Source organism: Leucoraja erinacea, chromosome 25 (assembly GCF_028641065.1).
Source record: "Leucoraja erinacea ecotype New England chromosome 25, Leri_hhj_1, whole genome shotgun sequence".
NCBI classification, from domain to species: domain Eukaryota; kingdom Metazoa; phylum Chordata; class Chondrichthyes; order Rajiformes; family Rajidae; genus Leucoraja; species Leucoraja erinaceus.
The window spans coordinates 15054335-15068621 of record NC_073401.1 but is presented as its reverse complement, the minus strand read 5'-3'; the positions used below and the strand labels follow the sequence as shown (position 1 = coordinate 15068621).

Genomic DNA, 14287 nt, shown 5'->3' with positions numbered 1-14287 from the left:
TCCCCTTTCATTCTACCCCTCCCTCCAGCTTCACTCCTCTTCCCACTGTATCTGGCTCCCTTGTGTCTCCTTTTCACCTCCAGCCTTTGTCGCTTACTCCACCCACTTGTCAATCAATCCCCACCCCTCCCTCACTGGGGGCAAAGAGGCTGATATTCACCATAAGCTTCACACATTCAAACCAGTATAAACCAGGCTCAACACTAGATCAAGACCAGGGCAACACAGTGGTGCAGCTCATAGACCCAGGTCCGATCCTGACCTCAGGTGCTGCTTGTGTGGAGTTTGCATGTTCTCCCTGTGACCACGTGGGTTTCCCCTGGGTGCTCCAGTTTCCACCCACATCCCAAAGACGTGTGGTTTTGTAGGTTAATTGGCCCTAGTGTGTACAGAGTAGGTGAGAAAGTGGGATAACATAGATCTAGTGTGAACGGGTAATCGATTGTTAGCCTGGACGCGATGGGTCCAAAGAGACTGTTACCATTGTGTATCTCTAAACTGAACTAATCACATGAAACCACAGATGGTCTTATGAGGATATGTTGGATGGGGCAGTCTCGGTTCCACCACAATTAAAATATTAGATTTCCGGAGTTAGGTACACAACATTACAATATGACAATTAAAATGTATATGATCATGATAAGACTTGACCGTGTGGATGTGGAGAGGATGTTTCTTCAAATGGTGAGCTGGAATTAAGAGAAGGCCTACTTAAAAAGGGATGCACTCTTTTAAAAGCAAGTTGAGCAGAAATTCTCTTTCTCTCTTGGTCTCCTTGCCTAAGAAAGGATTACAATGGGGTTGCAGACACGTACCTTGGATGGAGAGATTACAGAGTCCACCAGCAGATCAATCAGAGGCTGATAGTACATCGAGGGCAATATCCGCTCTTCTGCCAACCTGACCTTTAATCGTAACGCTCCCAATTTACCACTGAGAAAACAGAAATGTTGGATTCAAAACCTTTCTGAAGTTGGGTACACAATATCACTGCTTGTAGCAGGCATTTTGCATGTCTCCATGCTAATTATTTTTTCTTGAAGACTTTTTTCACTGGACTCGACTCCTGCAAAACCTCTGCTGTAATGTGTCCCACTTGGTGCTGATTCACCAACCCTTGGCTAAAGAAATTCCTCCTTGTATCCATTCTAACAGTTTGTTCTTTTATTCTGAGGCTGTGCCCTCTGGTTCTAGACTCTCCCGCTACTGGAAGCATCCTCTCTCCACCTACATAGGCCTTTCATTATCCTGTAGGTTTCAATGAGATCCCCTCCTCATCCTTCTAAACGCTAGAGAGTGCATGTTATACTTAAATGCTTCATGATCTGCCCTCTTTGTGATTAATCTTACGCATAATATATCCCTGTTGGTGACGGTTTCAGAAGCATTCTAGTGGAAAAACGCCCTGGCTCAGACCCAAAATTACTTATGGTGACAATGAGGCTTTGCACCTGCCAAATGAACACTCTTTGAAGTTCCTTAGTTAATTAGTCGAAGGACTTGTCAACAAACATTTTAGGAGCTTGTTCAAGGGAAAGGTCTTTTTTTAATTCAGATGAAGAATTATCCTGTACTATCATTAGAAGAAGAGATAAGGGCTAATTATTGGAACAAGACTCTGTTAAAACATATCCCAGCCTAATGAAAAATAAAATATACGACAGGGCTGTGAGCAGAGGGACAGGTTTTGAATCAGGTTTAAGTTTAGGTTTATTTTTGTCACGTGTACTGAAGTACAATGAAAAGCTTTCTTTTTGCATGCTATCGAATCAAATCAATTAATACCACATATAAATACAATCAAGCCAAACTGAAGTCCAATAGGTAGTGAAGAGAAAGATACAGAGTGCAGAATATAGTTGTCAGCATTGTAGCGCACCAGTTCCAGAGACAATGTCCAATGTACACAAAGGGGTAGAAGTGAATCGGACAGTACCCTAGCTTATGGAAGGACCGTTCAGAAGCCTGATAACAGAGGGGAAGAATCTGTTCCTGAGTCTGGTGGTGTGCACTTCCCAGCTTCTGTACCTTCAGCTGGATGGGAGCAGGAAGAAGAAAGAATGACCGGGATGGGACAAGCCTTCGATTATGTTATCTGTTTTTCCGAGGCAGCGTGAAGTGTAAATGGAGTCGATGGTGGGAAGGCTGATCCAATGGTGTGATGCACTGGGCTAAATCCACAACTGCAATTTATTCCGATCTTGGGCACAGCTGTTCCCAAACCAAGCTGTGATGGTGTTATTTGAGACACAGGTTAAACCCTTTCCGAATGAGTGAGTGCAAGTGAGAGAGTGAGGGTGACAGGGTGACATAAGGAAACCTTCAGCATTGGCCATCCACATATGGCCATGGGCCTGCAGAGTCTACTTCTTAAATATTAACCTGTGACAAAAGATCAAAACAAAGCATGAAAATGAAAATAAAACTGGAAATCTGAAATAACACCAGAAAATTGCACAGATCCGCATTTGGCCCAGACCCTCTTGTAACCGTGGAAATCTCAATCCATGAAACTACAAGAAATATTTACCCTGAATCATCTTCAACTTTTTCAAAAGGCAACAGCCTAAACCAGCCCCGGGTTATTTGAGTCTTCTGAACTTCCTCCAAATCAAAGTCAATCTAGTTAGGGGAAAAAAGAACAGAGTCATTCCTTTATAAATGTGAAGGCAACAGTGAGCAGAGATAAAAACAGTCACAAACATAAAACATATTGGTTTGGTGTTGCCATTGCAATGGCACTTTGGAAGTTCACTACTGTTCAGATCAGAGCTTCTGCTTGATCAGTGCACCCCAACATCTCAAGGTCACCCATTCACAGAGGCACAGAGCACAGATATAGGCCCTTCAGCCCATCATGTCCATGGGCACCATTGTACTTGTCTATACTAGTCCCATTTTCCTGCAGGTAGACAAAAGTGCTGGAGAAACTCAGCGGGTGCAGCAGCATCTATGGAGTGAAGGAAATAGGCAACATTTCGGGCCGAAACCCTTCTTCAGACTGCAGTTGTGTTCTATGCCTCGGTGCTTCTAGATACTTAGATGTTATGTGAATTCTGCCCCAACGACCTATTCAGACTCTAATCACTCTGCATGTGAAGAAATTTCCTCTCTGATCCCTTGAAAATTCTTCTCTTTCATCTTATGTTCCTTTTGTTTAGACACCATCACCCTTAGAATGAGATAATTTACAAAAAAAGACTCAAGGCGTTGGAGTAACTCAATGAGTCAGGCAGCAGCTCTGAAGAACAAGGGATAGGTGACATTTTGGGTCTGCAGTTGGGGCCCAATCCAAAACCTCACCTATACATCTTCTCCAGAGATGCTCCCTGACTCGCTGAGTTACTCCAGCACTTTGTGTCTTTTTTCTGTAAACCATCTAATTTTCAAATTCAAATTTAAATTTATTTAGTTTAGTTTATTGTCGGTTGCATGGAGGTACAATGAAAAGCTGTCGTTGTCATTTACACAAGCACTATGAGGCACAATGAAAAATCTTGCTTGCAGCAGCATCACAGGCACTCAGACTCAGACAACACACAAAAACAATGAAAGCAACAACAAACAATTAGAAAAAAAGATAAGTTCAAAGTACTGCAAGACAATAAACAATAGACAATAGGTGCAGGAGTAGGCCATTCACATGGCAGGGCTGGTCCCCCAATGCAATATTCCACCTCTCCACCAATTCCAATATTGCTGGCCAGCGGAGGGGGGGGGGGGGGGGCTTTCTGGAGCGCTAGTATGGGTGTTGTGGGCTAAAGGGACTGGTTTCCAGAGGGCTGGTATGGACATTCTGGACCGAATGGATTCTTGGGCTGGCAGCTCAGTCACTCAGGGCTGGTGGGCTGGCAGCTCAGTCACTCAGGGCTGGTGGGCTAGCAGCTCAGAAACTGCCAGAAATTCTGCCCAAAACAGGTGAGAGACTCTGTGAGAGAGAAGGGGGAGAGGGTGGAGAATCAATTTTAGACATTTTTCATCTTTTTCTGCAGATCACAGCAATGAAGGAGGAAAGTCTATCCTGGCCTGGATCTCACAGGGAGCCAATGAAGGGAGGGAGAAAAATACTGGGGTGAGGTTTAATACTTGCAGGGGGAATACTTACTGATGGGCCGAAGGGACTCCTCCTGGGCTACTACAGGACTGATGGGCCGAAGGGGCTCTTTAAAAAAAAAATCAGTGAAATCTCAGTGAAAGGCACTTTTTCTGGACTTTTCCTGGCCTGGGACGGGCCTTTTGGGCCAAAATGCTCCTCTTGGGCTAATACGGGCATTTTGGGCAAAAGGGACTGGTTTCTCGGCTAATAGGGTCCTTGTGGGCCGAAATTAGTGGTTTCAGGCAGGCCAAACAACTCATTTCATTTCAATTTCAATTTCAAGCACAGAGCAGGCCAAACAGCTCATTGCATTTTAATTTCATTTCCATTTCCATTGCAGTTTCAAGCGCAGGGCAGGCCACACAGCTCATTGCATTTTCATTTCATTTCCATTTCCATTGCAGTTTCAAGCACAGGGCAGGCCAAATAGCTCATTGCATTTTCATTTCATTTCCATTTCCATTGCAGTTTCAAACACAGGGCAGGCCAAACAGCTCATTGCATTTTCATTTCATTTCCATTTCCATTGCAGTTTCAAGCACAGGACAGGACAAACAGCTCATTGCATTTTCATTTCATTTCCATTTCATTTCCATTTCCATTGCCATTTCAAGCACAGGGCAGGCCAAACTGCTCATTGCATTTTCATTTCATTTCCATTTCCATTGCAGTTTCAAGCAAAGGGCTGGGTCTCTATTCCTTGGAGCGCAGGAGGATGAGGTGTGATCTAAAAGAGGTGTACAAAATCATGAGATTAATAGATCGGGTAGATGCACAGAGTCTCTTGCGCAGAGTAGGGGAATCGAGGACCAGAGGAAATGGGTTCAACGTGAAGGGGAAAAGATTGAATAGGAATCTAAGGGGTAACTTTTTCACACAGTGGTGGTGGGTGTATGGAACAAGCTGCCAAAGGAGGTAGTTGAGGCTGGGACCATTCCATCGTTTAAGAGACAGTTAGACAGGTACATGGATATGACAGGTTTGGAGGAATATGGACCAAGTGCAGGCAAGTGGGACTAGTGTAGCTGGGACATTGTGTGGGCAAGTTGGGCCAAAGGGCTTGTTTCCACTGTATCTATGACTCTATGACTCTAAGCTAACGGCCGATGCTTGTTTACCTGGTTCTCCAGAGATGCTGCCTGACCCTCTGAGATATTCCAGCACCGTGTGCCTTTATTTAGTTTGAGCTTAGTTCATATTAAATTTACCTCTGATTTGCTTTTCTGTACCAGTGCTGCAGTGTACTCACATAACTGCAAATGTCCAGCATTATCCTAATGAACCCAGGATGGATATTTGATTGGCCCCTTCAATAGATTAGACCTGCTGTATATACTACAGATACTCTTAAAATATGAGATATGAAACACATTTTTTTATTGGGAAGATCCCATCAAATTCATCGACTCTGTTTTAAGTAATTGTAAGATCAATTTCAGTTTGGTTTAATCCAATTTAAAAACTGGATTTTAGACACAAAATGCTGGAGTAATTCAGCGGGAAAGGCAGCATCTCTGGAGAGAAGGAATGGGTGATGTTTTGGGTCGAGACCCTTCTTCAGACTGAGAGTCAGGGGAGAAGGAGACTAGAGATATGGAAGAGTAAGATGTGAAAATGACAGATCAAAGCAGATGCTGATTAAGGAAACGTAATGGTTCATTGTTAGCTGAGGAGAAGGTATACGAGGCATACAATCAGAAAAATTAATCAGGAGGACAGTGAAACTAGTCAGAGAACTTAGGTGGGGGAGAGATGGAGAGAGAGGGAGGGAAAGCATGAGATACTTGAAGTTAGAGAAATCAATGGTGGGGTGCAAGCTGCCCAAGCAAAATATGAGATGCTGTTGTCATGTGTATTGAGGTACACTGAAAAGCTTTTATCGTGGCATTCTATCCAGTCAGCAAAAAAACTGTACATGATTACAATCAAACCATCCACATTGTACAGATACAGGATAAAGGGAATAACATTTTGTGCAAGATACATTCCAGTAAAATCTGATTAAAGATAGTTCAAAGGTTTTCAATGAGGTAGATGGGATGTTATATGATAGGTAAACAAACAGTGTCACTTAGCCACTCAATCAAATAAGTAAAACGATTTCCAAGACACAGAATCTTCGAGGGTTATTCTCCAGAGATGTGGGTCATGCTGAGTTACTCCAGTACTTTGTGTCTTTTTATTCTAAACCAGCATTTGCAGTTCCTTATTTCTACATTGAAAACTGTAGTGTTTCGACGGAAATTAGCAAAAAATGCACATAATATAAATACTAGCTGATCAAGGTCTAACAATGGATCTGCAGAAGGGTCTCGACCCGAAACGTCACCCATTCTTTCTCTCCAGAGATGCTGCCTGTCCCCGCTGAGTTATTCCAGCATTTTGTGTCTGTCTGATATTTAAAATACAGCTGCTTTGCCCAAGGTCTATATTTTTGTACTTCAGTACACGTATACACAAAGAACCCAGACTGGGGGTGATTTTGAAATGCAGTGACAGTGGAAGAAATGCGTGCTATAGATGCAGCCACCACACTGTGCACTGCTGAGATGGTGATGCTACCCACCGTGAAGAATGGAGCAGTGTGAGACCTTGGAGATTGTCTCCTTTGATGCCAGGAAATGTAAGAGATCAAACAAATGTAAAGGCCAGGCAAAAAAAACAAACAGTGTCACTTAGCCACTCAATCAAATAAGTAAAACGATTTCCAAGACACAGAATTCATTATTTAAGGTACAATGTCCTAACTGTTTCAATAAAGAATGAGCCAGGCAGTTCTGTGGCTATCAAAACATTGACGGAAACTTGATTTAAATGTGTGTGCAAAGTTTCGGCTAAAACTGTCTCAGAGGAACAGGAACAGGAATGTCACACTTCTCATGAAACTGGGTGCCATGATTCAAAGCTTCCTCAGTTCCCAACGCACAAAGCACATTGTGATGGTGCTTACAATAGCTAAAATGTCAGCACCTATTGCAGGAACAGAAATAGGCCATACAGTCCCTTGAACCTCCAAAGAAAAGATGCAAACCTATCCAACCCCATCCAACTGGGGATGGGGACTGGACATTGTGCCTTCCCCCACAGTGGTAACCATTGGGGGGGGATGATTTTTGTGTGTAAGTGATTATTTTAGTTTGTGTCCAAGATGGCTGTCGGAAGGGAGAGTGGACGCTGGCGCGGTTTAGCTGCCGCTGCTCTCTCTTCACATTGTGTTTTTGATTTTTTTGTCTTTGGATCGAATTCTGTCTTTAATTTGTGTAGTGGTGATGTCTTTATTATTTATTTTACTCCGATTATATGTTTTTTACTCTTGTTAAATTCTGTAAGGTGTCCTTGAGACTTTTGAAAGGCACCCACAAATAAAATTTATTATTATTATTATTATAACCCAAGTCCGTGAGCCCAGGTAACTTCCTGGTGAGTCTATTCCGCAACCATTCCATCGTATTGCTTTCCTTCCTGTTTTTGGGTGACCAGAACGGAACACAGTGTGGTCTCATCAGGATCAGGATAAGAAATAAGATCAACCCCATGAAGGTCAGGAACAAAACAGCTCTAGACTACAAACTGCAAACCACGCTAATATATACCTTGAAAAAAAAGACACAAAGTACCGGAGTAACCCAGCGGTGCTGGCAGTGTCTCTGGAGAACATGGATAGGTGATTTTTGTCCTAATCTACAATACCGGTTTTAAGTAACTAATCTACAACACCCCCTTGTTTTATTCCCCTCTCTGCCCTGTCCCCCCTGGATACACACCCATTCCTCTTGTTCCTCCTCCCCCCCATCCTCTTCTATCTATATTCTGAAGAAGAGTACTGACCCAAAACATCAGCAAACTGTGTTCTCCACATATGCTGCCTGATCAACTGTGTTACTCCAGCACTTTGTGTCTTTTTTTTGTAAACCAGCATCTGGTTCCTTGTTCAGACTGTTTGTGGTTGGGGGGTGGGGAGGAGAGAAAGCCGGACGCAGAGAGGATGGGCAGGACAAAGTCAGGTGAGAGATATGTGGATATAATGAGGAACAATGAATATAAAAGAACATCTCTGTCATCTTTCCCTCTCAAACCCATTCTCTGGTCTTCTCCCCATAATCCCTGATATTGTTAATATCCTCTCTGGGATGATACATGTATGGTCAGCGTGGAGTGGGTAGGTGGATGGGCCTGATATGTGGATATAAGTGAAGAGAGGGTGGGGGGGGGGGGGGTGGGCCAATGGTTGACAAAGGCTAGGGCTGAAGAGATGAAAAGTTAAGGAGACATGGATAGAAGAGGGGTGAAATGTGAAGCCAGAGGAAGGGATATATGTGAAAGGGAACCGGGGGAAGGGGAAAGGGGAAACTGGCTGCACATCCAGGTCGGGCACAGGGAAGAGAGGGGGCAAAAGCAGGGGAAGCAGGGGGTATTTGCAGGTTATTTACCTAAAAGTGGAGAATTCAATGTTCATGCAAATGGCTTGTAAGCTGCATTTTGAAGCTTAATAACATCCAGTAATCAATAAAATAATTGTTGTATCTTTTTTTTTAGTAATGCCTCTGTTAAAGGTGTTTGGGACATTTTTGTATAAGAGGTGGTACATTAATGCAGGTTTTTTTTGCAATTAGTGACACTACGCATTAAAATTACATTGGGCGCAAAGCTCACTGCCACCCTGAAAGGCAGGTGCAGAAATGGAAGTGACAAGGCAGGTTTTACCACACAAAGTCTATCAGTACGCTCCTGTCTACTTAAGATTAGCATCTGTCTTTCCCTGGGATGAGTTACAGCAGATGGGAGATAATAAGATCTTCAGGGAAGTCATTGCCTGTAATCTGTAAAGAATTTGATCAGCTGCTTGTGTTCATGCTTGCAGTCTGACTGACTACAAAACGGTCTTTGGAGGAACCTGGTGCAAATGTTGAGGAGCTGCCCTGTGAAAGGACTTGGCGTCATAGAATCATACAGCATGGAGACAGCCCCTTCGGCCCTTCTGACCCATGCCAACCAAGATGCCCCATCTACCATTCCACCTGCCCACATTTGGCCCAAATCTCTCTAAACCTTTCCTATCCATGTACCTGTCCAAATGTTTTTTAAATGTTATATTACCTGCCTCAATTTCCTCCTTTTAGTTTTTAGTTCCCAGCCTGCCCAACCTCTCCCTATTGCTCAGGGCCTCTAGTCCTGGTAGCATCCTATCTATTCCCCTCATGATTTTATACACCTTTATAAAAATCTCCCCTCACCCTCCTGCATTCCAAGGAATTAAGTCCTACCCTGCCCAACCTCACCCTTGTGGACAGGCCCTCGAGTCCTGGCAACACCCTATCTATTGCCCTCAAGATTTTATACTTGTGATAGGAGGCTGCATGAACATTGTAAGCTGCGGGTTCCAGCAGAGACACAAGATTTGCTTCACAAGATGGGAGTAAGTGTGGGCGCCCTGGCTATTCTGCACAGCTATAATTTAATTTAATTAACAATAGCAGGGATTATGGGGAGAAGGCAAGAAAATGGGTTTGAGAGGGAAAGATGACAGAGATGTTATTTTATATTCATTGTTCCTCTCTAAGGTTTCCCATGCATCTAGGACATAAGAAAGGTTCAAAGAGATGTGAGCCAGATGTGGGCCAAACGTGGGCAAATGGGACCAGCTTAGATGAGGGCATCTTGATTGGTATGGACAAGTTGGGCCGAAGGGCTGTTTCCATGCTGTATCAGAGTGTTATATTTACTCAACATACCGCTGTGTATACTCATATGCCAGAGTTCCAGAGGAGAGAGGAGATCCCAGCCTCAACATCTGGCCAGCACTGGAAAACCGCTGGAGGAAGCATTATTAAATGTACCTCACCTGCATATGGTTACATGTCACAAAATTAAATGGTTCTTCAGCTAATAAACCTGCCAATCAAATTTGCTCAAAGAAGAACATTGAAATTAATCTCTCATAGGTAAAATCAAAGCTTTGAGAAGAGAAGCAAATCAAAAGTGGCCAAGTGACGCAGCGGTAGAGCCGTTGTCTCATAGCACCAGAGACCAGAGTTCGATCCTGACTACGGGTGCTATCAGTGTGGAGCTTGCATGTTCTCCCTGTGATCTCTGGGAGCTCCGGTTTCCTCCCACATCCCAAAGACATGTGGGTTTGTAGGTTGATTGGCCCTCTGTAAATTGTCCCTAGTGTGCAGGGAATGGAAACGACAGTGGGATAAAACACAACTAGTGTGAACGTGTGACCTCTAGCACATGTCCACTAGAGGCATGGGAAACCACAGAGAGGAACAATGAATATAAAAGAACATCTCTGTCATCTTTCCCTCTCAAACCCATTCTCTTGTCTTCTCCCCATAATCCCTGATATTGTTAATATCCTCTCTGGGATGATACATATATGGTCAGCGTGGAGTGGGTAGGTGGATGGGCCTGTTTCCATGTTGCATCTCTAACTGAACTATAAAGAATGAGTACTGTCTTGCAATAAAACACGGGCTGTATGCGCAAACAGGTCGATTTGTCTGTTGTAAAATTTCTTCCAAAACTTTTTACCCAACACTAAAAGGATTAAGTGGATGTAAAACTTCAATACACTGCATTCCAATTCTCATTCCAGAATGGTTAATGTGTAATCAAAAAATGAGCTGGAAAAATGCAAACAAACACATCAGCAATGTTTCACATAATGACAAGGATTAGCCTTGCGCCAAATAATTGTGGATAGATTTCCATAAAAAATTTAGAACATAGATCAGTATCTTATCTTTGATCTTATAGAGGTGCATAAAATCATGAGAGGAGTAGATGTACAGAGTGTCTTGCCCAGAGTTGGCAAATCGACGACAAGAGGGCATAGGTTTAAGGTGAAAGGGAGAAGATTTAATAGGAATCTGAGGGTTACCTTTTCCACAAAAAGGGTGGTGGGTGTATGGAACAAGCTGCCAGAGGAGGTAGTTGAGGCAGGGACTATCCCAACATTTAAGAAACAGTTAGACAGGTACATGGATAGGACAGGGTTGGAGGAATATGGGCCAAACGCAGGAAGGTGGGACTAGGGTAGCTGGGACATGTTGGCCGGTGTGGGCAAGTTGGGTTGAAGGGCCTCTTTCCACACTGTCTGACTATGACTCTAATACAATACAGAAACCGGCCTTTTGGCCCACAATGTCCATGCCAAACGTGATGCCAAGTTAGCTTCATTGCCTCTGCCTGCACGTGATCCATATCCCTCCACCGCCTGCAGATTAATTTGTTTCTGGAAATTGTCCCTTGTGTGTGGGGAGTGGATGCAAAAGTGGGATAACATAGAACTACTGTGAATGGGTGATCGGCACTGTGGCGCAGCTGGTCAAGCTGCTGCCTCACTGCGCCAGAGACCCGAGTTCCATCGGGTGCTGTCTGCGTGGAGTTTGCACGTTCTCCCTGTTTCCCCTGGGTGCTCCGGTTTATTCCCACATCCCAAAGACGTGCAGGTGTGTAGATTAATTGGCCCTCCATAAATTGCCCCCTAATGTGTAGGGAGTGGATGTGAAAGTGGGATAACATAGAACTAGTGTGGTCGACATGGACTCGGTGGGCCGAAGGGCCTGCTTCCATGCTGTATCTTTCAATCAATCATCCATTCACACAACACATGCTTTAACACATTGAAGAAATTCTCTCCCCTTCCTCACAGCACTGAAACAGTGTTTGACTAGTTAGCATGTGCTGTCCCTGCAAAGAAACAAACATGTACACTAATACTTCAACAGATGGTTCCACTCAAGTCCTATACACAGTACAATGATATTTTGAAACCATCCTGAAGCAAGTGCCATGACAGAATATTTATAAATCCACCAAACCCAGCTAAGTTTCACATACTCGAGACTCTTGTCACATTTTGACAAAACAGGCATCTAATTTACAGAGAAACATCAAATATAGAACGGTGCAGCGCAGGAACAAACATTTCTGCTCACAATGTCTGTGCCTAACTAATTGCCAAGCCTGAAGAAGGGTCTCGGCTCGAAACGTCACCCATTCCTTCTCACCAGAGATGTTGCCTGTTCCGCTGAGTTACTCCATTTTGTGTCTATCTTTAATCCCTAAATTAAACTAATCTCCTCTGCCTGCACGTAATTCACTGGAATTTAGAAGGCTGAGGAGATATCTTATAGAAACATATAAAATTATAAAAGGACTGGACAAGCTAGATGCAGGAAAAATGTTCCCAATGTTGGGTGAGTCCAGAACCAGGGGCCACAGTCTTAGAATAAAGGGGAGGTCATTTGAGACTGAGGTGAGAAACAACGTTTTCACCCAGAGAGTTGTGAATTTATGGAATTCCCTGCCACAGAGGGCAGTGGAGGCCGTCACTGGATGGATTTAAGAGAGAGTTAGATAGAGCTCTAGGGGTTAGTGGAGTCAAGGGATATGGGGAGAAGGCAGGTACGGGTTATTGATAGGGGATGATCAGCCATGATCACAATGAATGACAGTGCTGGCTCGAAGGGCCGAATGGCCTCCTCCTGCACCTATTTTCTATGTTTCTATGTTTCTATGTAATCCATATACACGTTCCCTACACATCCATGCAGCAGCACATTCCAGGTACCCACCTATCTCTGTGTAAATTAACTTGCCCTGCACTCCTCCTTTAATATTTTGCCCCTTTTGCTTTAACCTGTTCACTGCCAAGATTTTTTTTCACTTGTATTCTCTGACCTGAGTATACTCGGTGGTGGCACTGAACGGGTTAAAGCTGTGCCTCTAGTTTTTGACATTTACACCCTGGGTTAAAAGTTCTGGCTATCTACCCCATCTATGTCTTTCAAAATGTTATATATTTCTATCAAGACAAAACATGTCATCCACTCCTGCCTCGTTAATGTGCTGATATGTACAGTATGTCAAGTCAAACAGTGGATTCTCACCTTCCCAAGAAAGTCGTTCTTTCCCACCATGTCCCAGTCCCAGACTTCCACAGTGAAGATCATGTCTTCCGTTGGCTTGTGATCCTCCAGTTCAAAATCAAACACCTCATTCCAGTGGGGAAAGCGAGTCTTCTTTATAGTCTAGAGTATGCAAAAGAGTTATGAAGTCAGAAAATAATGAATCAAAATTTGTACTACAGGTCCACCACCAATTTCCCGGCAGCCTTGGTTCCAGATCCTTGCCATGTTATCTGTTTTGTCAGACCATCAGAGGTCACAGCTTTTGGGGGTGGCTGAGATACCGGCCCGCAAAGTCGGCCGTGGAAGCCGGCTGTGGGAACGGATCTACCGTCTCGGCCGAGCCAGCGTTCCAGAGCCCGGGCCACAGGGGGAAAATTTGACCTGTCAAGTTCAAGTTTGTTTACATATATTGTCACTGCACCAATTGGTACAGCAAGATTTGGGTTGCCATACAGCCATACGAATAAAAAGAACACAACACACGATAGAATTTAACATGAACATCCCCACACAGCGGAATCAACGTTTCCCACTGTGAGGGAAGGCAGTAAAGTTCATTCATCTTCCTCTGTGTTCACCCGTGGTCAGGGCCTATTGAGGCCTCCGCAGTCGCCGCAACGGCGGTCCGATGTTTCAGGCCCTCTCGCCGGATGATGGAACTCCGGCATCGGAAGAACACTCTCAGCGGCTTGGAGTTGCGAATCGGCCGCTTCCTACCGGAGACCGCGGTTCCCGAAGTCCACAGGCCGAGCTGGGCGGAGCTCCACACGGCAATCCTCGGCGAAAGATCCCAGGGCCCCGTGTTGTTAAAGTCAGCGCCCGCCCGCGGCTGGAAGCTCCACAGACTACAGCTCCATGGTGTTCGAGTCAGCAAACCCAGCACTCTGACACAGTGACCCGGTAAGACATCGCCCGCTCCGCTCAGTGCTGCGCCGCTGCTGAAGCTGAAGCTCTGGCCGGTGCTCTGGAAGAAAAAGGCCGCACCAATCCAAATGGTAGGCCGCGAGGAAGCGGCGAAGATGCGGCTCGGAGGACAGACGCATCCTCGACCAGGTAGTCACTGAGGTGATCGCTGGTCCGCGCAGACACGGTGTATCTCTGAAGTCTAAAGTCATTATTTTATCTTTGGATTATATTGCATCTGAACATTACTATCGCTGAACATCACCTATCCATGTCCTCCAGAGATGCTCCCTGTCTTTGAGTCTTTGTTTGTAAATCAGCATCGGCAGTTCCTTGTGCTTCCACATTGCCTTTTGTTTGCCTCTCA

The 14287-nt window shown here is 44.5% G+C and overlaps 2 protein-coding genes across 2 annotated transcripts in view; one reads left to right on the top strand and one right to left on the bottom strand.

Annotated features, from left to right (window-relative positions):
• Positions 1-14287, top strand: part of pes (pescadillo) — a 276479-nt gene that overhangs the window by 12552 nt on the left and 249640 nt on the right. The gene's annotated exons all lie outside the window — the stretch shown is intronic.
• LOC129709443 (rasGAP-activating-like protein 1) overlaps positions 1-14287 on the bottom strand; it is a 125773-nt gene that overhangs the window by 57009 nt on the left and 54477 nt on the right. Inside the window, exons 7-9 of the mRNA XM_055655845.1 lie at positions 12997-13137; positions 2534-2625; positions 819-936 (exon numbers count right to left, since the gene is read on the bottom strand). Of these exons, the coding sequence (XP_055511820.1) occupies positions 819-936; positions 2534-2625; positions 12997-13137 (351 nt within the window). The remainder of the gene's footprint in view (positions 1-818; positions 937-2533; positions 2626-12996; positions 13138-14287) is intronic.